Source organism: Corvus hawaiiensis, chromosome 29 (genome assembly GCF_020740725.1).
Source record: "Corvus hawaiiensis isolate bCorHaw1 chromosome 29, bCorHaw1.pri.cur, whole genome shotgun sequence".
Taxonomy (NCBI): domain Eukaryota; kingdom Metazoa; phylum Chordata; class Aves; order Passeriformes; family Corvidae; genus Corvus; species Corvus hawaiiensis.
In genome coordinates this window covers 1,070,387-1,093,631 of record NC_063241.1, presented here as the reverse complement: position 1 = coordinate 1,093,631, position 23,245 = coordinate 1,070,387, and the positions used below count along the sequence as shown (strand labels likewise).

General features: G+C 67.3%; 3 protein-coding genes across 4 annotated transcripts; all 3 read right to left on the bottom strand.

Moving 5' to 3' along the window:
* Nucleotides 1–1,856: 1,856 nt before the first annotated feature.
* SLC50A1 (solute carrier family 50 member 1) lies at nucleotides 1,857–4,276 on the bottom strand. Its single transcript, XM_048289070.1, has 6 exons — nucleotides 4,162–4,276; nucleotides 3,469–3,546; nucleotides 3,246–3,369; nucleotides 3,014–3,172; nucleotides 2,829–2,948; nucleotides 1,857–2,275 (listed from the first exon to the last, which is right to left on the bottom strand). The coding sequence occupies exons 1-6, from the start codon at nucleotides 4,224–4,226 to the stop codon at nucleotides 2,174–2,176; spliced, it is 648 nt and encodes a 215-aa protein (XP_048145027.1). The 5' UTR covers nucleotides 4,227–4,276; the 3' UTR covers nucleotides 1,857–2,173.
* A 1,126-nt stretch (nucleotides 4,277–5,402) lies between these two features.
* Nucleotides 5,403–8,623, bottom strand: EFNA1 (ephrin A1). Its single transcript, XM_048289097.1, has 5 exons — nucleotides 8,503–8,623; nucleotides 6,962–7,257; nucleotides 6,798–6,863; nucleotides 6,490–6,540; nucleotides 5,403–6,165 (listed from the first exon to the last, which is right to left on the bottom strand). Exons 1-5 carry the CDS (start codon nucleotides 8,601–8,603, stop codon nucleotides 6,047–6,049), a joined length of 633 nt encoding a protein of 210 aa, XP_048145054.1. The 5' UTR covers nucleotides 8,604–8,623; the 3' UTR covers nucleotides 5,403–6,046.
* Nucleotides 8,624–13,244: 4,621 nt separating this feature from the next.
* EFNA3 (ephrin A3) lies at nucleotides 13,245–22,876 on the bottom strand. Of its 2 annotated transcripts, XM_048289057.1 has the most exons (5): nucleotides 22,682–22,873; nucleotides 15,049–15,338; nucleotides 14,363–14,428; nucleotides 14,168–14,245; nucleotides 13,245–14,031 (listed from the first exon to the last, which is right to left on the bottom strand). In XM_048289057.1, exons 1-5 carry the CDS (start codon nucleotides 22,792–22,794, stop codon nucleotides 13,910–13,912), a joined length of 669 nt encoding a protein of 222 aa, XP_048145014.1. In that variant the 5' UTR covers nucleotides 22,795–22,873; the 3' UTR covers nucleotides 13,245–13,909. The 2 variants fall into 2 exon arrangements, with proteins under 2 accessions (XP_048145014.1, XP_048145015.1); XM_048289058.1 differs by lacking the exon at nucleotides 14,168–14,245 and having other exon boundaries at nucleotides 22,682–22,876.
* Between the last annotated feature and the right edge of the window lie 369 nt (nucleotides 22,877–23,245).

Sequence of the window (23,245 nt, the reverse complement as noted above, 5' to 3'; positions counted from 1 at the left end):
GAGGGAGGGCTGAGGGGCTCTGTCGGGGGGGGGCCCCGCTCCTGGGGACCCCCATCCCTGCTCTCTGACCCGATGTGCCGGGACGTGCTGCCCTGGCAGCCGCCAGCTCCTCCAGCCAAAGGAGCTGGGGATTTTAATTAGCAGCTGTGTATCCTCTGCAGAAAGGAGCAGTTGGGAGCGGGAGGGAGGATCGGGTTAATTAGCAGGAGCAGCTAATTAGCTGTTTCCTGAGCAGCAAAGGCTGGTGGGAGCAGGGTGGGAAGCTCCAGCACTCGCTGGCACACGGATGCTTGGGGGATGACATTGCCCTGGATTTGGCCACGTGGGGCCTTGGGTGGGGTCAGGACCACAGCACAAGGACAGCAGTGCACTGACGGGGCTACTGACGGCCCTGTGCGGGCTACTCAGGGTCATCAGGGGCTACTCAGGGTTATCAGAGGCTACTCACAGCCAACCAAGAGCTCCTCATGATCATTCAAAGGGGCTACACATATCCATCCAGTGGCTACTTGTGGTCATGCAGGGGCTACTCATGACTCTGCAGGCTACTCATGGCATCCAGCCCCATCCTGGGGCTACTTGTGGCCATCAGGGCCTACTGAAAGCCCTCTGCGAGCTACTCAGGACCATCAGGGGCTACTACTCGTCACCTAGGGGCTACTCACAGCCATCTGTGAGCTACCCATGACCCTGTGCAGGATACTCATGGCAATCCAGAGCCTCTACTCATGGCCATTCCGTGGCTATTCATGGCCTTCAAGGGGCTACTTGTGGTCATCCAGGGGCTACTCAGGGCAATCCAGGCCCTCTACTCATGGCCATCAGGAGCTACTCCCAGCCCATGTGCCAGCAGCCTGGCGGCAGCTCCTCCCTGCATGGCAGCGTCCGGGAGCTGCCTCCGGCCTGGCACGAGTGGCCACGTCACAGCCGCTCCCGGCACGGGGCAGCCGGAGCGAGCCGGTCGGCAGCCAAGGTGTGTCAGTGGGGAAAGCTGCCCTTTCCCGAGGCTGTGGGGCCAGGCTGGGAGCTGCTCCCACTGCTGGGGGGAGCGGGGGGCTCCTCCCCACTGGGCCGAGTCCCGGGAGCAGCCAGAGCTCCACAGGGGCAAGACAGAGCACGCTGGGAGCTCGTCCTCCCTCCCTTGGCACCACGCTCGGCTCGGCCCCGTCCCTCTGGATGGGTTTTTCCAGGCTGTGTGTGAGGTGTGCACAAGCAGCTGAGGCACAGCCACAGCTCCTGCCGACATCGCCGGCACCGCATCCTTCATCCCACGGTGGCATCTGGCCGGAGTGTGGGCTCCTTGGTCCTGGGGTTTTCCTGCACGGGGTGGGGGTCACCTTCCACGAGGCTCTGGTGTCTGCTGTGTGATTTGGCCCCTCCTGCCTCTCCACCGAGGCACCGGCCCGATATCTTCATTCCAGATCGCTGTTAATTGGTTAATCGACGTAGGATCGATGCTTGATCCAGGCCCGCTCGATCCACGGGGGTTTAGCAAGGATTCCCATCGATTCCCAGTTCCTGGCATGGTGGCTGCTTGTCAGCTCCACCGGCTTTTACCCCCACGCTGTGAGGGGTGGTCCCGTAGCTCAGGGGGGTCAGAGCAGAACCCTGGCAGCGCTGTCTTCCCTGGGGTTCCCTTGTGGCCCCATCCCAGCCCTCTGCCCAACACCAGGGCTGATGCCTGGTGAGGGTTTGCCAGAGCCCAGGGGGTGTCAGGATGAGCCCCCCACCACAAGCAACCCCTGTATGGCCATAAGCAGCCCCTGGTTGGCCACAAGGAGCTCCCAAAGCAGCTGTAGGGCCAAGAGCTGTACCATCCTCTGCAGCAGCACCAGGAGGGAGGTACAAGAACCAGGCACTGGGAAGTCTCTGATTTATTAAAAGGCACTTGAATCCGTACAAAAGAGACACCTGAGCCCCTGGAAGCCCCATCCTGGTGCCAGGCAGGGCCGTGGGCATGGAAAACTATCCTCCCACCCTGGGATGTGAGGGGCTTACGGCACCCCAAAGGCATCGCCGAGAGCTCCCCGGCCATTGCTGAAGGATGCAGGGCTGGAGGCAGGAGGTCCTTCCTGGTGTCCCACTGGGAGCGGCCAAGGGGACAGTGGCGGCACCCGGGGCTCGGCGGTGGGGCCAGCCCAGGCCAGAGTTGGGGTGCTCCTTAGGGGACCTCTCAGGCGGGCAGGGAGCTGTAGGGCTTGTCCTGCTCTGGCCTGTACCGCCGGAAGAGCCAGAACCGCACGAGGCTGGTGACGATCCCTGGCACGTTGGGGACCTGTGGGAGGACATGGGGGGAGAGTGGATGTACCCCTCCCCCTGCAGTGCCGGGGGAGGTTTATTGGCCCCATCCCAGCTAATTAATTAAAATCAATAGTCATCGTGCTGAGCCTTGCCACCCTTGGCTGGGTGACACAGGCGGTGCTGAACAGAGCCGGCCCCAAGCCAAGTGCTCAGCTGAGCCATGAGAGGGGAATGGGGTGGAATGGGATGGGATAGGGTGGAATGGGATGGGATAGAGTGGAATAGGATGGGGATGGGATAGGATGGGATAGGATGGGATAGGGCAGAGTGGGATGGGGTGGGATGGTTTAGGGATAGGGTGGAATGGGGATGGAGTGGGGTGAGATGGGAATGGGATGGGGCAGGATGGGATGGGATGAGATAGAGTGGGGTGGGATGGAGAAGAGTGGAATGGGATGGGGATGGGACTGCGTAGGATGCAATGGAGCAGGATGGTTTGGGACAGGATGAGATGGGATGGGGATGGGATGAGATGGGATAGAGTGGGATGGGATGGCACCCCTTGGTTTTCCACCACCCCAACCCACTGTGATGTAGGGGTCGTGGAGCTGCAGGCCATAGAGTGTCCAGCTGCTGGAGGCCACGAAGGTGGTGACGGTCAGGGGAAAGGACAGGCACCGTGTCGACTTGCTCCGGACAACCTTGGCCTGCAGGAACAAATGTCAGGCAGGGCCTGGGCTGGCAACCCCCAGCTCTGCCGAGCCCCACACACCAGGTCAGCCAGTGGTGACAGGTACATGGTGATGGTGAAGATGCTGCAGAAGAGCCCCAGGTGTGTCAGGCGCGTCCCCGTGTCAACCAGGATGGTGAAGTAGCTGTAGCCAGTGACCACCATAGCCAGGAGCAGCAGGACCTGCAGCAGCACGGAGCGCTGGGAGGGACAGCAGGGGGATGTCAGGATGAGGATCCCCCATCCTCCCCATCACCCCAGGCCCCTGCCCCACCTTGGCGGGGCTGTAGTAGAGATACACCAGGATGTAGAGGGTCTGCAGAGCTGCCCCGATGGCGTTGACCGTGATCAGTGTCCCGTCCCCCTTCAGGCAGCCGTAGCCCAACCAGCTCAGGTTGCTGCAGGGACATGGCACAGGCACTTGGCTGCAGCCTGAGGATCTCCCCTGCCCCTCGAATATATGTGACCCCCCTCCCTAAGGCCCGACCCCGCTGTACTTGGCATCAGTGGTGAGGAAGGGCAGGAACTGGATGTTCTCCACACTCTTGGTCGCCAAAATCTGGCGCAGGTCAGACCTGGGGAGAGTGGGGGGCAGCGGCCTCCTGGGTGCCTGGCAGTGCTGGGGTGGAGGGGGCTCCAGTCCCTGCAGCCAGCAGGCACTGCACCCCTCCACTCTCCTCCCTCTGCACCCCCCAAACTGGACTCAGTACCATCCCCATCACGCCCCCAGTCCCTCTGCACCAGCTATCCATGGCCTACTGCACCCCCAAACTGGCCCTGGTGCCCTCTCTATTGCACCCCCCCTGTGGCACCCACTGCACCCCCAAACTGGCCCTGGTGCCCTCCCCATTGCACCCCCAACCCTCCCACCAGGCCCCACTGCACCCCAAAACCGGCCCTGGTGTCCTGACTGCACTCTCACCCCCTCATGGGCCCCACTGCACCCCAAAACCGGCCCTGGTGTCCTGACTGCACTCTCACCCCCCCATGGGCCCCACTGCACCCCAAAACCGGCCCTGGTGTCCTGACTGCACTCTCACCCCCCCATGGGCCCCACTGCACCCCAAAACCGGCCCTGGGGTCTGCCTCCTTGCACCCCCAGCGCCCCCGGCCCTCACTGCACCCCCGAGCCGGTCCCGGTGCGTTCCCCGTCCCCCCGCCCCCGCCCGGGGCCGCCGCCGATCGCTCACAGGCCCGTGGCGAACATGGCGAGGGTGGCGGCCAGGCAGACACCGGCGAGCACCGCCGGGGCCATGCCGCACACCGGGCGCCGGGCACCGGCGGGAGCGCGGCGGGGGCGGTGCTGCCCGCGGCGGGGCGGGGCGGGGCGGGACGCACTACCGGGGAGGGACCGGCCGCGCACCGGGCGGGGAGGGGCGGCGGGGAGCCGGCACCGAGCGGGGGGAGCAGCGCCGGTACCGTCGCGACCGCCCCGCGGGCACCCGGGCGGCAACGGGGAAAGCACCGGGGCCGGTTTGAAGGGGGGGCGGGGAGCTGGGGGGAGCAGCCCGTGTGTCTCGTGTCTTGAGTGCCCCACTCCAGGCCTGGGGTCCCCAAGTCCAGGGGCCTCGTGTCCTGGTGTCCCACGGGTCACCCTGATGGCCCAGATTTCACAGCCCTGGGGTCACACATCCCCGTGACCCCAGCTTCCCACGCCCACCCACCTCCCCCTCCAGGTGTCACACATCCCTGTGACAGTAATTCCTCAGGATCCTGCAGCCTGGGATCCACATTTCCATGGGCTTCCAGTCCCAGGGTGCCTGTGACCCCAAGATCCCGCCTCTCCCCAACCCTCCATCTCTAGGGTCCCCCACATTCAGATGCCAGGCATCCCCGTGACCCCAGTTCCCCAAGATCTCACCTCTCCAGGACCCTTGCGCTCCCCAGGGTTCCCAATTCCAGGGGCCTCAAATCCCTGTGATCCCAGCTCCCTGCACCCCCACTGTCTCACACCTCAGGGCCCTACATCCCTGGGGTCACTCCTTTGTGATCCCCCATCTTTATATCCGTGACATTCCCTCCCTTCCCAAGGCCAAATGTCCCCAGGGACCCACCGGCCCTTGTGGGGGTCCCTGGGGTGCAGCCAGGCTGCGGCCCCTGCCCAGCCCCGGGGGCTCTGGCTCAGCCCCCTCCTCACCACCGGTGGGATCTGTCCCATCCCATGGGGTCTGTCCCACTCCAGCGGGGTTTGTCCCAGGAGCCGCTGCCCCCCACCTGGAAGCTCACTCCCGTGCAGGGGGAGGGGCCCCCACGCTCAGGGGAGGCCTTTGTGTCACCAGATAAAGCCGGGGACAGTGCCAGCCACTGTGGCACTTGGCCACTTTACAGCCCCGTGCAAACACCAGCCAATTAATTAATTAACCAGCCCAACCCCCCACAGGGGCTGGGAGAGCCTGGCCCAGGAGGGTGGGGGACGTCTCAGGAGCTCAGCGTGGTTTCGGTTATTTATTCCCGACAATGGTATAAAAAGTCCCGTGTTAGAAAGCTGTACAAAGGGGGTGCTGGGGGGCCCCTCCGGCACCCAGCGGAGGGGAGGGATGGGGAAGGGCCAGAGGATGAAGGATGGGGTAGGGGTGCAGCACGGTGGGGAGTGGGATGTTTCTTAAAACCCTGCTCCCCTGGCTGCGGGGCATCCCCAGCCTGTCTGTGCTCCCCGAGCCAGTGACACTGGGGGTAAGCAGCCCCCTGCACCGGTGTCACCTGGCCACCCCCACGTCCCCGCCTGCAGGACACATTCCAGTCCGAGCCCACCACGGGGAGAGCCCCGAGGGTGGTGGGCAAGCTCAGCTGTGGGGCAGGGGTGCCAGCCCCCTGCCCCTCTCCAGTCCAGGGCACTTTAGCCCCTCCAGCTCCAGGCTCCCGCTCGGCCTCTGGCTGCCAGGACCATCCTGGAAGGGCCAGGGAAGCCTGAAGGCTCCAGCTGCTCCGATGGCTTTGGGCCCTCCAGCCCCATAATACTGACAAATCCTTTCCTTGCCCAGACGTGCGCAGGGCAAGGCACCCGGGGCAGACATGCGGGGACCACGGGGGTCCCCAGTGGCCACAGCCTTGGTGGGTCCGGGCACGAGGGGCGGCTCAGAGCCCCTGCGGCACCAGGAGGGGCAGGAGGAGGCTGATGAAGGTGAAGGGGCGGCTGCTGCTGCGCATGGCTGAGTTCTGCCCCACGCTCCTCAGCACGTGTGCGGCCGCATCGTCTGTGGGGGAAAGAGAGGAGCAGTCAGCACCCCCAGAAGACGAGCTGTACCCCAAACCAGCAGCATATCACCCCTGCAGAGGGTTGCCACCAGCCTCGGTACCTCAGCCAGCTCCAGAGCCCCCCAGGAGAGGCAGCTGGGCTTAGCCCAGTGTCCCTGGCAAACCCCTGTCCCCCCATGAGGGTGGCTGCGCTCAGGCCACTGCCCCCCCACCTGCCTCACTCCCCCCAGGAAGGTAGCTGGGCTCAGCCTGGTGCCCCCCAGAACCCCCTGTGTCCCCGGCAGGGAAGTTGGCTCGGCCCCAACCCACAGCCCCCAACACACCTGCCTGGATCCTCCCCTTCTGTGTCGAGGCCGGGGCAGGTGGTGCCAGAGCTGCGGAACAAACAGGGGGTCACGCCAGGGAAGGGCAGCACCCCAACCTTCCCAAAATCCTGTTTCACTGTGGGCTGTTCCCCCCCACCCCCACCCCCAACACCTTCCCGGCCAAGCTGCGCGTGCTCACACCCCGGGCTGGCCAGAGGCCACGGCCAGGCCGTGACTCAGCGCAGCCAAGGCCACACTGGGCACCGGCGCCGCGAGCGGGAAGGGGAGGACGTGGAGGGGAGCCCTGAGGGGGTGGTGATACTCACTGCCTTTGCCTGTCACCGTCACCTTCAGCTTCAGGCAGGCTTCACTGTGGTGGTGGATGGGCTTGGCTGTGAAGGAAGAGGCAGGTTAGGCAGGGGTGGGGGGAGCCCGATGGGGATTCCCTGCAGCACCTCGGAGCCCCCCCCTGCAGCCCCCCAGCACTCACAGATGTAGTAGTAGCTATGCCCCTCCTTGAACTCCTTGCCCAGCGTGAAGGGAGTGAAGCGCTGGAACTTCTCCGAGAATTTCTCGGGGCCGTGCAGGGCGCTGGGCTTGTCGCATTCCCAGCGGATCTGCTCCTTGGAGCGGGGCTTGCAGGCCTGGTACTCCTCAAGCTCCACCAGGTACAGCGTGTAGCGCTCCATGGCCCGGGGGTCCACGCTGCCCTCCTCATAGTGGGGGCAGATGATGTCCAGGTAGTCATTGAGACGAACCTCCACTGTGTAGTCACTCCACAGAAACCTGTGGCCGGAGGGAGGGCAGGGGGGTCAGCTCCGGGTCTAGGGGCCTTACTTGCAGCCCCAAATCCCGCACACCCAGGGGGCCAGCACCCTGCCCACGGCAGTGCTGGGTGGGGGCACCCTTGGGTCCACCCTCTCCTGTGCTGAGCCTTGCAGCACCTGGAATAGTTTTGAAAGGACAACCCCTGCTTCACTCTCCCTCCGGCTTGGCCCCCCGGCAGTGAGTGGTGAGCGCACCCCACTTCCCAGCGCTTCCCGAGAGCTGGGGAGCAGGGAGGGGACCCGCTGGGACGCGCACCCTGCCCGCACCCTGCCCGGCCCAGCGCTGCCGGAGCAGGAGGCGTCGCGGCTCTCGCCGTGGGGCAGCCAGCCCGGCTCCAGCTGCGCCCCACACCCCAGCCGGGGGGGGCACGCTGGGGGCCCTCCACGGGGTCCCCATCTCGCTGGCTGTGGTGGCCTAGAGAGGGGTCAGCCACCCATGGGGGCACCCCCTGCTCCCCAAACCCGGTGGGGGGACCCAGAGGACACAGCCCTACAACCTGGGGGAGTCCTACAGTCGTGGGAGACACGGCCTGGGGAGAGGGGAGAACTCCCACAATTTGGGGAGGGACTGACTTAGGCCAGGGAGAGAGGGGAAGCCCCACGCACCCCCACGGGTGCCTAAATGTGGGGCACCCCCACAGCCTGGGGATCTGGACAGTGAGAGGGGCTCCCCGAAAGCCAAGGGGGACACTCCTAGAGCCTGAGAGAGGTCATGCCCTGGGGGAGCACGCCCACAACCAGGGGGAATCACGGCTCAGGAGGGGGCGGAGGCACTCCTAGAGCCTGTGGGGCTGTTGCTTGGGATGGGGTCCCCCCGCAGCCCCGGCGGCCGGTGAGCGAGGGGGGCCCTCGATCCAGGTCTACCCCCCCGCACATCCTGCCCCGTGTTTGTCAACACGGTCCCCGGGGCCGGCGCCGGGGCTGGCGCCGCGCCCCCCCCCGCGGGAAGGAAGCGGCCCCTTCGCACGGCCCTGGGAACGGAAAGGCCCCCCCGGGCGCACCTGGGCCGGCCCCGCCGCCCCCCGCACGGCCCTGCCGCCCCCGCACCGAGCTGCGCACCGGCCCCGCCGCCTCGTCCCGCCGCCCGCTCCGCACAAAGGCCGCCGGGGAGCGGAGCGGCGCCGCCCGCGCCCTCGGGGCGGCCGGTGCCTGTCCCGGTGCGTGTTTGCGGGGGGGGTCCCGGTGGGAAGCGGGGGTCACTCACCGGGGGTTGGAGCTGTTCCAGAACACCGTGTGCCGCTCGGCCGCCGCCGCCCAGCACAGCCCCAGCCCCAGCAGGGCCAGGGGCACCCCCGGCTGCCCCATCGCTCCGCGGGTGCTGCGCTCCACGGGCGGCCCCTCGCCCGCCCCCGCCTTAAGTACGGCCCCGCCGCCGCCCCGCCCCCGCCACCGCCCCGCGCTCGCACAACAACACACGGGACGAGGCGGGGGGGGGGATACACACACGACACACCCCCCACGGGTATCGATCAGGGGTCACAAACCACCCCCACACCGAGACCAGCACGGGCGGGAACACGCACTGGCGAGCACCGGGACCGCCACCGGGCAGGGGGACACAAACCCTCCCTACCGGGACCGGCACTAGCCGGGACACAAACACACACCTTCCCCCACACCGGGACCGGGCAGGGGGACACAAACCCCCTCCCCCCTACCGGAAACGGCACCGGGCAAGGGGACACACTCCCCTCGCACCACACCCTCACCCTGCTCTCCAGGTCCACCCCCCTCGATGCTCACACGCCATCCCCCTGCAGGAGACCGGCACAGAGCAGGGACACCCCCCCACAAGTGACCCACACCAGGTAGGGGCCCCACACACACACCGGCGCGGCATGGGGGGCAGGTCCTCCCCGGCAGCACCCACCACCCACGGTCCCCCCTGGGGTCACCTTCACCTGGAGCGCGGCCCGGGCTGATCCCCACAGAGTGACCTCGGAGGCCCAGGGAAGAGTGAACCCTCCTTACCAGGAAGTCTGGCCGAGGGTGCAGGATGGGAGCTGTGGGTGCAGGACAGGGGGCTGAGGGTGCAGGGTGGGGAGCTGTAGGTGCAGGACGGGGCTGTGGGTACAGGATGGGGGGCTGTGGATGCAGGGTGGGGAGCTGTAGGTGCAGGATGGGGCTGTGGGTGCAGAGTGGGGTGCTGTGGGTGCAGGATGGGGGGCTGTGGGTGTGGGACAGGGAGCTGTGGGTGCAGGAATAGGTGCTGCCGGTTCAGGATGCAGGGCTAAGGGTGCAGGATGAGGGGCTGTAGGTGCAGGACGGGGGCTGTGGATGCAGGGTGGGGGGCTGTAGGTGCAGGAGGGAGAGCTGTGGGTGTGGGATGAGGGGCGGTGGGTGCAGGAGGGAGAGCTGTGGGTGCAGGACGGGCTGTGGGTGCAGAGTGAGGGGCTGTGGGTGCAGGGTGGGGGCCTGTGGGTGCAGGACAGGGGGGCTTTGGGTGCAGGAGGGAGAGCTGTAGGTGCAGGACGGGCTGTTGGTGCAGGACGGGCTGTGGGTGCAGAACAGGGAGCTGTGGGTGCAGGGTGGGGGCCTGTGGGTGCAGGACGGGCTGTTGGTGCAGGACGGGCTGTGGGTGCAGAACAGGGGGCTGTGGGTGCAGGGTGAGGGGCTGTGGGTGCAGGGTGGGGGCCTGTGGGTGCAGGACGAGGGGCTGTGGGCGCAGAGCCGGGGTGGGCACAGTGGGCATGCTTCCACTGCCTGGCGGGAGCGCGGTGCCTCGCTGTCGGCTCCCATTTGCTCTGACATGGATCAATCCGTGTCCCGGCCGGCGTGCGACGCTTCACCGCGTGTTGTGAAGCGATAACTCAGCCGCATTTGCAAAACAACTTTCCTCTTGTTTATTCCATAATGATCCATTGATTGTGGGTAATGTTGCATGCCCTGTGCCGCAGCGGGCGCGGAGCGCTCCCCTGGCACACGGCAGGGGCTCCGGCAGGCGCCGGCACCGTAACCTGAGAGCGACTGTGGCTCCCACAGCCAAGGGATCGTGCGGGTCGAGGCCGTGGGGCCGGGTGCCCCACATCCCACCTGCACCCTGCGCATCCCAGCCTCTCTCCCCACGCCCTCGCTCCCAGGGAGGGGGACTGGCTGCTTTTCTCTCATCCTCCCTGGTTGTGGCCAGGCCTGACATCATCCATAATGACAGTGCGAGGCCTCTGTTCCCGGGACGCCGGCGCTGCCGTGGCTTGTACAGGGGAGCACCTCCTGGGAACACCCCTGGCATCCCAGAGCTGGAGCGTGGCACGTGCAGGCCACGGGGATGGGTGCAGCCAGATGGTGGTGGGAACTGATCCCGTGGTCCCGGCATCGCCCTGGTACTGCCCCCTCCACGTCAGGGACAGACTGTGCCTGGGGAAACCAAGGCAGGGAGCAGTGATGGGGGAGGGCTGGGCGGCCCCTGGTGCTCAAGCCTTGTGCTGGCCCTGCCAGGGGCATAATGAGCCTCCTGGGGCACCGTGCCGGATCCATCCTGTGGCACTGGGATGTGGTACCCAACTCCACTGGCCAAGGGGCTCCCCTGCCCCATCTGCCATGGCCCCAGCCCTGGAGCGAGGCCACCAGGACACAGCGAAGGGGCTGGGAGTGAGGCCACATGGACACACCGAGACCCAGTGTCACCACCATGCCTGGCCCACAGTACTGGTGGAGGACCAGGAGTGGAAAGACAAGCGCGTGTCCCCTGCTGGGGACAGTCTGAGGGACAAGCTGAGGCTAGAGGTGCCCCATTACCTTCCTTGGGACCCAGTGGTGGGGGCACAGGGTGGGCAGCACTCCGCATAGGGTGGGTGCCCACCTGCAGTGGCACCGGGAGTGCCGGCGGTGGTGCGCACACGGTGCACGTGGTCATGGCCACGGCACCTGGGAGCAGGTGACAATGGGCTGGGATTGGTGCCCATGATGGCAGGACAAAGGTGAAGCCGTTTTATGCTGTAAACATCGCTGGTGCTCCGTGTGGGGCAGGTGGGGCTGGCCAGAGGCCGCTGAACTCGTGACAAAGTGTTTATGGTTTCTTGGCTGGGGATACCCAGAAGTGCCCCGGCCCCTGACTGGGCTGACGTCACCGGTGCAAGGCTGGGGGAGGAAGAGGAGCCGTCCAGTTCGTGGCCGGGAGCGAAGGCCGTGGTGACGCACGGTGCCGGCTGCGTGCAGCCCGGCAGGTAGGCATGGCAGGTAGGCATGGCCCGATGCCAGCCTAGTGGGGGCAGAGCCGCAGCCCCAGGGCTGTCCAGCTGTGCCAGGACCTCATGCCTTTGGGCAGAGAGCCCTGACTGGGCAGGGGAGCTGCCCTGAGGTGAGGCAGGACCTTGTGCCACACGGCTGCTCCTGGCACACATCCCCTGCCTGGATCTGCTGCCAAGGCTGTGGAACCCCAAAGTACCCAAGGGGCACCCAGACCTCAGCACTGAGGTCCCAACAAGGGCCCCCCACTTGACTTGGGGCATCTGCGCTTGGGAATCCCGTCCACCAGCACCCCAGAGGACTCCTGGTGGGTCTGGGCTGTCCCATTGTGCTCAGCCCTAGGGCATGAAGCGGACCTGAGCCAGGTGGCCGGTGCCCACGGAGCCATTGGTTGTGCCACGCATGCACAAGAAGTGGTGCCAGGGTCGAGGCAAATGGCAGGAGGGATCCTGCAGGCAGAGCTCTCCATGCCAGGGCGATGACTGCAGCTCTTGCACCCCTCCAGGGCACTGGTCACCTGAGCTGTGCCAGGCTCACTATGCCACGTGCCACCAGCATGGCACCACCCGGGGACAGGGACTGTGGCCAGTCTCTGGCAATCAGCACCTGGCCGGATATGGCCCTTGGCAGTGGCGGTGGTGCTGCCCCAGCCACACCATGCCCACCCTGCCCTGGGTCAGCAGACAGCTGCCAGGGGCACCTCAAGACCCCGGGAGGGGGTCCATGGCAGGGACTTCAGCTCCGTGTCGGGCCAGGCCTGTCGGAGCACGGGGGGGGGACGTGGGGAAGCCGGCGCCTGCTGGGAGCGCTCCCAGGACCCGTCTGACGGGTTCGTCGGCTCTTCCCGCACCCGGACAAGCCCGGGCCGGCGGGACACCCAGCCACCGCCCAGCAGCGCCGGCTGGGTGGGGGAGAGCGGCTGCCCCGCCGCCACGGCTGTGCGGACCCCTTTCCCCAGGAATCCGCACCGAGAGCGGGGCCGCAGCCCCTCATCCCAAGCTGCCCTGGGAGGAAAGTGGCTGTCCCCTCCCTGGGGCCACTGGGCTCCCCCAGCCCCGCACGCTGCAGGGTCAGGAGCCCACGGCTACTCCCCTGTGCCTGTGGGGGCTGTGGGGGTCTGGTTGCCCCAGCAACACCCCCCTTTAGATGAGACCCTATCCCCAGGCACAACCCAGCCCCCCACATCCCCTTGGCTGGAGACACTGTGGGGGAGATGAGAGCGTCCCCCATCCCGCAGGAGCCGCCAGCGCGTGCCAGATCCCCCCAAAACAGGCAGGAGCCGGCATGCCCGGCAGAGCCAGACGCGTCGGGGGAGTGATGCCGGAGTTCCCATGGGGCTGCAGCACCCCATGTCTGCTCACTCCGTGCAGCTGGTGAGGATGGCAAGGAAGGCTCTCCTGCTCCCGCTGCTCTCAAACACCACCCCAGCACCCCCAGGGCTGCGTGCCAAGGGCCCCCCGCGCTGCCCTTACCTGCAGGCGCTCTTCTGTCCATGCCGCATTCCTGTGGGAAGCACCGGGTCCCTGCCAGATGCTCCCTGTCGGTGCTGGGGGGTCGGTGGGGAGCAGAGCCGGTGGTGAGGAGCACCCTGCATCCCCCTGCCGGCGGTACCGAGCCCGTGGATGGAGCTGTTGTGCCTGGCAAGGCGGGTGGCACGGCGGAGGTCAGCGCTCTCCTGAACGCCTGTCCCGGCCGGAGCCCCCCCGGGAGGGCCAGAGCCCTTCCGAGGGCTGGAAGTGCTGCACGCCACCGTGACAGGGGTCCGTTTTTTTATCCTTTTATTATTTTTTTTTATAGACTAAGAGCAGAATATGAAAATCACCAGCCAAAGCACTTGAAAAAAAGATCGAGAATGTTTTTTTTTTCTTTTGTTTTGTTTTGTTTTTCCCCAAAAAGTGTCTGTGCGTTTGCATAGGTCAGGTCTTCACGGAAGACGAGGAAAATCCAACACGTTCGACTATGTACAAGCCAGCCCAGGGCCGGCGCCGCTGCCTATGGTACAGTATAGATATATCTCTGTAGTCGCTCTCTGTACAGTATGTATACATCTATATGGGTATGTACAGACTGCCCGGCCCCGGGGGTCCCTGCTCTCACCGGGCTCCCCCGCCCCACGGGGCAGCCACGGGGCACCGGGGGGGCTGCGGGCAGGACCCCGCGCCCCGGGACGGTGTCGGCGGAAGGTGCGGCGCACCCAGCCGCATCCCTGCGGACGTGGCCGCAATCCACTGGCGGGATGGGAGGCGAGTCCAGCCGGATCGGTGCGTGCCATGATCCCTGCCCCGCGGGGCAGCTCTGCAGGCGGCTCTCCGGGCAGGGGGTGGTGGTCCCGCGGTGGTTCCCCGCTGGCTCTCACGAGGGGCAGCAGGTCGGGGGGGCCGCACTCGGCAGAGCGGCGCTGGCCGGGCCCCCGCAGGCGCCGGGAGCTACGAGGCCAACAGCGTCATGAGGAAGAGCGCGGCGGCCACGGCCAGGGGCAAGTGTTCCCGCTTGGGGCTGGTGCCGCTGATGCTCTTCTCCAGCTTCGGCATCTCCGGGTTGAAGTTTTCTGTGGGGAGGAGCGAGAGGGTGAGGAGGGCAGCGGGGCGGCCCCGAACCCCCACCCCGTAGCTGGGGCTGCCCCAGGGGCGGCGGCGGGGGGCGGGGACACGGCGCTGCGGGGCCGGGGGCTGTGCCTGACTCACCCAGGTCCTCGATCTTCACCTCGGGCCGCAGGGTGAACTGGGGCAGGGTGGGCGCCAGCTTCTCCCCGGAGTGCAACGCTGTGGAGGGAGAGAGGGGACGGGGGTCACGCTCCCTGGATGCCCTGGGGGACCCGCCAGCCAGCCACGCCGCCCCCGCTCGCCCACAGCCCCCAGGGTGGGCACGGGGGTACTTACTGGAGGCGCAGCAGACGAACACCTTCATCTTCAGGCAGGCCCGGCGATGGTTGTGTGTCGGCGTGGCTGCAAGGCAAGAGCATGCTGAGAGGGGCTCCGTGGCAGTGACCCGAACCCCAGGCACCCCGAGGCTTGGTGGGTCTGGGCAGAGGGGGGTCTGGTCCTGCTCAGGGGTGCGCTCTGGGCTGGGAGAATGCAGCAGTACCCCAAATCCTGCACCTGCACCCGAATCCTGCACCAATGCCCAGTACTAGCACCCCAGTCCTGAACCATCAGCCCCAGCATCCCAACCCGGCACCAGTATCTGGCACCAACACCTCAATCCTGCAGCAGCAACCCTTGAACCCCGATCCTGCATCAGCATCCTGCATCCTACATCATCATCCCCCAGCACCCCATCATGCACTGGCATCCCTGTCCACACCCCCAGCCTTCCTTCCATCTTTCCCCACATCCCCATCTCTCCCCCACGTCATGTACCCCCACCCTTGCTCCTTCAACCCCTCCCAGAGCTCCAGCTGCCCACTCTTGGGGGGGAAACAGCTGCCCAATTTTGGGGGTGCAGGGGAACCAGACAAGGGGGTCCTCCCTGGGGACGCAGAGAGGCCCAACTGGGTGGGGGCACCTGAAAGGACCCATCTGGGGCTGGGGGCTGTGTGGGGGTCCCGCCCCGGCGCCCCACGTACATATGTAGTAGTACTCCTGCCCCGCGCGGAACTCGTAGCCCAGTGAGAAGGCGCTGTAGCGCTGGAACTTCTCCGAGAACTTGATGGGGCTGTGGGGTGCGTGGGGCCGGTTGCACTCCCAGCGCTTGAAGCCCTGGCTGGTGTTGCAGGTGTGGTACCCCTCCGCGTTCACCATGTACAGCACGTACTGCTCCAGCCGGTGCTCGGGCACCGAGGCGTTGTAGTGCGGGCAGTAGATGTCCAGGTAGTCATTGACATTCACCTGCACCGTGTAGCCCTCCCGCCGCAGGCTGCAAGGGAAAGCAGGGACGGGAGGTCAGGGGCACGCCCTGCACCTCCCCAGACAGTGTTGCCCTCCTCCAAGGGGATCCAGAGGCTGGACAAGGGGCAGGCTGCAGCGAAGGTTGGAACTCTGGGAACGGTGATACTCCCTGTTCAACCTCTGTTTGGAGCCCCCGACACAGTGGGACCCCTGCACAACCTCAGCCTCACGGACCCGTGGAGCAGAATCACCATCCTGGAGGGCACGGGCGGACTGGGGGGGGGCGGGGGGGGGACAGGCGCTGCTGGGGACGGGTGCCAAGCCACATGCACAGGTGGGATGGGCAAGAGCATGGGCATACGAGGCGGCGCTTCTGGGTCTGCCGGGAACGTGCTGACAGCCTCAAAGAGGAGACGGACACAGCACGATGGACAGACAGACCCAGAAGGGCATCATTGTCCCACAGGCACCAGGGTCTCCACGGGACACAGTCCCTGGGTGTGCGGGGGACCCCGGCATTCCCTGGCATTCCCTGGCATTCCCCATTTCCAGCAGCCTGGAGCCGACCCACCGCTGCCGCCCACCACGGCCCTGGCACGCGCCGCAGCTCGGAGCCAGGATTTCTCACCCTGCTCTGGCTAATCCCGTTAGTTCGTTAATGCCGTAAAGGGTGGCCCTGGGGGAGCCTCATTTACATTGATTAGGAGCAGCAATCCCCTCAGATCCACTCAGGAGAGGCTCCGCTGGCTCCTAATCCGCGCCCGACGGAAATCCCGGCCGCGGTAATCCTCGCCGCCGCGCTGACCCGCTGCTCCTGCCAATTAATTACCACCCGGCGCTGGCTCGGCACCGAGCCGCCGCGGCTGCACCGGACCCTGACCGGACCACGCTCCGCCGCCCGCTTCAGCGCTGCCTCAGGGGTCTCTCGCCCGCATCCCGCAGGACACGGACCGCAGCATCCCGGCACACGCGGCCGAGCTCCCCTGTGGAGCTCCAGCTCACGGCGCATCGCTCTGGATCACGGCCCTTTTCCCACCTCTCAGGGCAAACCCCAGACCGTGAGCCCCCAGCGCATCGCTCTGGATCACGGCCCTTTTCCCACCTCTCAGGGCAAACCCCAGACCGTGAGCCCCCAGCGCATCACTCCGAGTCCCCTCGGCCTTGGGGGGGGGGTCCCACCACCCCTCCCGGAGCCGAGCGGCTCCCTGGGTCTCCCCGGCAGGGCTGGGCAGGCAGCGGGCAGGGCTGCGCGTGCAGACGCCCCACCCTGCACCACCGCCCCCGGCGCTGTTTGGGGAGCCCCGGCACCCTGCCAACACCCGCGGCACCCGGAGCCGAGCGTCGGAGACAGAACCATAGCGGGACGCGGTATCGGGCGGCAAAGAGGGGCCCAAGAAGCGTCGCCTCCGGTACCGGGGGGCAACATGGGGGGGCTGACGGCAGAACTCATCACCCGTGGGACAGGGAGCGCAGCCCCACGCGGCCCCTCCCTCGCTGCGCAGCCGCTATTCCGGAGCCCATCCCGGCACCCGCCGGCAACTGCTCCGCCGGGAAGGTGCTGAGGCAGCCACCCTTGCTGAGCGGGCGCCGGGACCTTTCATCTTCCCCCTTTGATGTGGTGGGAAGGGGGGCGGGGGGAGAAAAAGGCTTGTTATTAAAGAAATGGCCCCAAGGAGAAAATTGCAATTAACTCCACGCGGGACGCAGAGCTGGGACGCCAGCGTACCCCAATACCAGCTGCCCCACACCGGGGCAGGCACCGGCAGCTGAGGCTCCCCGCGGCCGGGCTGCGGCTGTGCCATGGGACAGAGGGACTAGAGGAAGCATCACACGTGACAGACACCCTGTCGTGGGGTGCTGGGGAGCCGTAACCCCCCATTCCCTCGTGGCACCCAGCGCCGAGGCACAGTCCCCTGGGACCCCACGCTGGGGCTCGTTAAGCCACGGCTCATTGAGAAGTGTGGCTGCTGATAAACAGCCTCGCTAACGAGGCACCAAAGTCTCCCCCGGGCTGGGGGACACCAGCACCCGTGGCAGGGTACAGGAGCCCCAGGTGGAGTGGCAAGGGCCCCATGGTAGCGAATCCCACGGACACTGCCAGCTGCCACGGCATGCTGGGAGCCCACAGGCGTCATCATAAACTGGGAGTGGCTGGGGAAAGGCCCCACATGGGGAGAGCCACAGGGCCACCACAGCCCGAGGCACATCCAGAGGACCCCAGTAGCAGCTTTGGCCACAACACTGTCCCTGCCACGCTTGGCTCCTGCACGGTCATTGCAGAGCAGCTCCTCACGCAGCTAGATACCCCCAAACCCGGCAGCCCCCCCAGTGCCACGGCCCAAGTGCCCCAAGATCTGCTGACAGCACCATCCAGGGAGCCCGTGGGCCTTGTTTTGGGGTGGAAGGGCAGGAACAGACACTCTGAGAGAGGGACTCTGCCTCCTTTCTCACCGGCACCCATCCCAGAGCAGGCATGGGCTGCCTGGTCCCTGCCAACTCCACAGCTATCGGGAAGCACCAGCAACCTGGGTCGAGATGGACCCTCGATATCCCAGACTCCAGCAGCCATGGCGTGGCCGGTGAGGATGGTGGGCTCTGGCAGTGCCCGAAGGGTTAAGTGCAAGAGAAGAACGGGCAGCATCACTTCTGCACGACTGCGTTTGTAGAGCAGGGCTTGGTGAGGCAGTAGTACCTTCCAGCAGCCTGTCATGCTGGGCAGATGGATGTCCCCTGGCAGCACCGGCCCCGGGCTCAGTGCCCACCGGCTCCGCACCGGAGGGACCCTGGTGGGACCCTGGCTACCTGGCACGCCGCAGCCACCGGTGAGCTGAGAGGCCGCTCCGCTCCCATCTGCTGCCATAAATCCGGGCTGCGTGCCGCACACTGGCTCCCACACTGCTGGGGAGCGCCTGGTGCACTGCAGCACGCCCCGGCAGCAGTGGCACAGCGGGGATCAGACCCCTGTCTGGACCCCCACACTGCGGAGACTCATTCCCATGGTGCTGGAGAGGCCTGGAGGGCAGCAGGGCCAGAGCTGGGCTCAGCACCCCACACTGGTGGTGCCAGTGGTGAGGAGCAGGGCAATGCGGGGTGTCCTCGATGTGGTGACGGCACGGTGCCCCCCAGCACTGGACAGCCCCCAGCACAGCCAGGCTCTTTGTTTGGCTCCAGCGCCTTCATCCTTTTGGCGCATCCGGGGCCCATCCATCACCCAGGGAACAAAAAAGTGCCATTGATTTACGAGTCCCCTTCCCGTCACCCCGCACCACAGCGAGAGGCAAAGGCGCATCGACCGCTGTGGCCGGTTCACCCCAACGGACGGAAGGACAGACAGACCGACCGTCCGCCTGCACCCACCGCTCCGCCGCGGGGGAGATGGGGGGGGGGCTCAGCGCGGTCCCCCCGTGCCAGCCCTCCCCACGCAGCCAGCGCTGCACAGTCACGGCGCCCAGACGGCCACGCACACGCGCGCTGGCTCGGCAGACAGCGCCTGCGACGCAGCCCACGCACGCGGGTGGCACCGAGCCACAGCACAGCCCCCCCGGCCTCGCCTGGCGCAGCCGCAAGGCGCGGGCGCTAACGGCATCGCCGGCACACGGTGTCCCCGGGGCCACCTCCCTGCGTGGGGAATTGGGGCTCCGGGGGGGGGGGGGTTGGGGGGTGGGGGGGGGAGCGGGGGCTGCTCCCCACGTGGAGGGACCGAAGTGCCACCGGGCAGCACCGGGGTGACGGGCACAGGCCTCCCCAAGCACTGCGGGACTCCAGCACCACCCTACAGGTGCCCCCAACAACCCCCGTCACTATCGACGGCCATGCAATCCCCGTAATCCCGGCTAAAGCCGGCACCTTCCCGTGTAGCTAACAAGATCAATGAGGTTTCTAATTGGGTTTTAATTAAACCATCAATCTGCAACCGGTGACTCAATTACCAGCCCGGGCAGGAGCAGGTGGCCCCGGCCCTGTTGCACCCCGACACCGCGGCTGCTTCTCCCACGGGAACGCCGGCCGCGCTGCCGGGGCTCGGTGCCGCCCAGCGCCGTGACTCACGGGGCACGGCACGCTCTGCCCATGGGCACCCGCTCCTTCCAGAGCCGCGGCGAGCACCCGTGGATGGGGGGGGGTGGCTGTAGTCCCCTGGGGACCAGCCTGGAGGGCAGAGCCATGGGGTGGGGGCTGGCTGAGCCCCCCAGCCAGCCTAGGGATGCCAGAGGTGGTGTCGTCGGCACTGTCCCCACATTCAGCCCCACAAGCAGGCACGGAACCGCCCCTGCTTGGGCACAACTGCCCCGCACCCCCACAGCACCTCCTGCTGGATGCCCCCAGACCCGCTGGTGCCTCCTGTTGTGGGTGACTCCATCCTCAGCCCTGCGGGTGCCAGCGGATGGGATGGGGGGATCTAGCCAGACACAGCTCCGATGTTGGGGTCTGGCTGCTGCAGGGGAGCCCGGGCCCCTCCAGACCTGTTCTGCAGGGATGTGGTTCCAGTCCTGTGTGAGATGCTCCCCAGTGAGCCTGCTCCGCCTTGGGGCTTTCCAGAGCTCGCTCCAGCCCTCTCCAGAGCCCACTCCAACCCTCTCCAGAGCCCTCTCCCAGCCCTCACCGCCTGCGACGCAGTCTCGGCCAGATAAAAGCCACCTTTGAAGAGGTGAGCGTGGCGGCAGTGCCGGTGCTGGGGGGGCTGCGTGAGCTGGGGGCCTGCACACAGTGCCAGATGAGATAAATTATGGGGGGCTCACAAGTGGGCTCTGACCCCCGCACCACTGCCAGGGCACCCTGCGTACCCCATCTCACAGCACCCCCCCGCTCTGCCCCCTCCCTGGCACCCAGTGCCCTCAGTACGAGCATCCTCAGTCCCCACACCGGAGTCAGTGGCACAGCGTGGCACACCCCAGCCTGCTCTGGGGTGCTTCTTGGGGTACAGCAGTATGGGGAGCGCTGGCCACGTCTGTGTCTGTGAACAGGGACAAATTGCTGTCCCCATCTTGGCATTTGGAACACCCAGCAGGGAGGTAGCCTCCACCGGCACCAGCATGCCAGGGCCCAGCTCGGCTGGGGACACTCCAGGAACCCCTGACCCTGCTCAATGGGTCACCCCAGGGTCACAGGCCCCCCAGAAGTCAGTGCTGAGTGGACATGACTGTCCTGCACCTTTGTCCCACAACACCAGGCCTATTCCTGGCAGGACTGGGGAGTGGAGGGCAGGGACGAGTCCAGGGTCATCCCACACCCCCAGGGCTCACTGGCTGCCACCAGTGGAGGTGATGGGACAGATGGATGGAAGGCACAGCTGGACCAACAAACCAGGCCGAGCAGGAGCAGGATCTGAGGATCCCACCTTCACACCTCCCCTGGGCTTTGCCAACACACCCCAAACCCACAGCACAAGGGGTGCTCTGCCTGCTTGGTGACCCTTCCCGGCCTCCTGGCACCCACAGCCACTCCTTGCGTGGCCAGGGGGCTGAGCTGCCACCAGCCCCCTGCTTCCCAAGGCACCGTCGGGACCACAGTGGGCTCTATGGGATTGCTCCCTGGGTTGCCCCTCATCCTGTTGTCCCACCGAGGGCAGCAACAGGGTACCCAGGGCAGCATGGCAGGAGATAAAATAAATTTCTGGGGTGCCAGGCACTGCCCTCAAGGAGTGGCCGCAGCCAGCAACCCCCTCCTCCCCAGAGAGCCCCGCAAGGCCGCGCTGGGCTTGTTTATGGCTCCACTTGCAGCAGGGTTGCTGGGATTTGCAGGCTGCGGCCCAGGGAGCCTAATTCCCCCCATAATTTATCTAATCCAGACACTTTGCCGTGCGCCTATAATTGCGTCCGAGCTGCCGCACTGCCTAACAATAAATATCAGCTCCGGAGTCCCTGGGACACGGCTCTGCCGCAGCCGCCCCCACCGCGCCGCCCATGCCCTGAGCCGGACGCTCGCGGCCGCGCCAGACACGCCTGCGCAGGGGGTGCGGGCATCTGGCTGCGACACCCCCGGCTTGGCATGGCCCGGGCACCGCCGGCACCCCCTCCGCCCTGTCCCTCGAGAGGTGTCGGGGCAGCGGCAGGTCACGGTGGTGATGGGGTGGGGACCCTTGCTCGTGGAGAGATGAGGGTGGGAGTGGTCCCACCCGCCGATGTCGTGGCAATGTCACAGTGTGGGAACGAGACTGGGGGTGTGTGGGGGGGGTCCGGGCAGAGCAGGGGGGTGCAGGGGGATGCCGAGCGTGGTGGGGCGAGCACAGCACCTCGCCATTGTGCTGCGCCTCGGCACGTCGCACACACGCACGATTTATGGGGCCCGAGCTTCCGCCTGGAGACACAATCTCAATGGCAGGGGAGGGGGCTGCCGGGGCTGCTCCCGCCCTGCACAAAGGGGTGTGGGATGGGGGGAGCCCAGGAGAGCCCCTGCACCGACGGGCACCAGGAGATGCTCTGGCTGCATGCTTGTCCCCGCCACACCCCTGGGCACTCGCACCAGCGAGGGACGGAGAGGTGGGCGATGGCAGTGGGCGCAGATTCCCGTGGAGGGGTCCGTGGACACACCACAGGCACGGAGCCCCCCCTTCCCGGGAGGGTCCAGCCCAGACCGTCCCCACGGCACATCCGCTCTCAGGTGTGGGTGCGCCGGCGAGGGCAGGGGCAGCCCCGGCGCAGGGCGTGAGGGAGGGGCTGAGCGTCCACGGCCACCGACCCCCGACTGCTCTGCTCCCGGTGCGACCCTCCGCTCTCACGCCCCACTGTCCCCGCAGCCCCGGGAGCCACCGCTGCCGCCCCGGGGGTGTCACTGCTGCCGGTCCGAGGCGGTGGGGGGCGACAGGCACCTGTCGGGCCCCCCCACCTCCGCCGCGCCGCCGGTGCCGCTCCCGCACCCAGACATGCGAGGGGCGGGACTGGCGGGGGGAGCGGGACCCCTGCCCGCCCCGGCGCACCGGGAGGTGGATGCCTGCGGGAGCCAGACTCTTCCCGTTGCTCTCGGTGGGTCAGCGCTGGCGGGGGGGCTCTGCCCCCAGCGCCCACGACCCCCTCGCGCCCGTGCCGGGAGCCGCCGAGCCCCACCCGGCAGCGCGGCCGCGGGGACACGAACGGGCCGGGCGGCTGCCCCCCTCCCGCCGCAGCCATCCCCGCCTCCGCGGGCAGGGCGAGGGGCACCGGGGGCACCGGCACCCGGGGCCCCGCAGCCCCGCCCGCACGAGGGCGCCGCGAGGAGACCGGCACCGGGGGTCCCGCAATCCCGGTGTCGCCCGCCGCCCCCCGCGCATCCTTCAACGCGATCCCCGCCGTGTCCCCGCCGCGTCCTTCCCAGCGGCGCCCCCCGCCCCGCGCGGCCCCGGGGACAATCCCCCCCCCCCCTCCCGGTGCGGGTCCCGGTGCCCCCGCCCGCACTCACTGCGGGTTGGAGCTGTTCCAGTGCACGGCGTGCCGGTTGCCCAGGGCCCCCGGCGGCCCCCGGCCCGGTAGCAGCAGCAGCAGCGGGAGCAGGGGCAGGAGCCCAGCCGCCATCCTGCCGCCGCCCGAGCCCGCCGCGATCCCGGGGAATGGAGGGAGAACCGAGCCCGAGCCGCCCGCGCCCCGCGGCCCCGGCGCCCAGCTCCGCCCCGCGCGCGCCCGCCGCCGCCGCGCCCCCGCGCGCGCTCCCGCCGCCGCCCCGGGCCCGCCCGCCCCGGCACCGGCTCGGCACCGGCACCAGGCTTGGACCGCGAGTCCCCGCGGGTGGAGACACCAGGGCCGGGTCCCAGGAGGACCAGGGGCCACCGGAATGTCACCAGGACCCCCGTGGGTGGGGGGGCACCTGTGTAAGGTCCTGTTGACATTGGGGTCTTACTGGGACCCCTGTGGGTGGAGGCACTCACCGGGCGATCCCACCGGGACCAGGTGCCACTGGGATCTCCCTGGGATGCCCACAGGTGGGGGCATCAGAGCCAGGACCCACCGACATTGGGGTCTCCCTGGC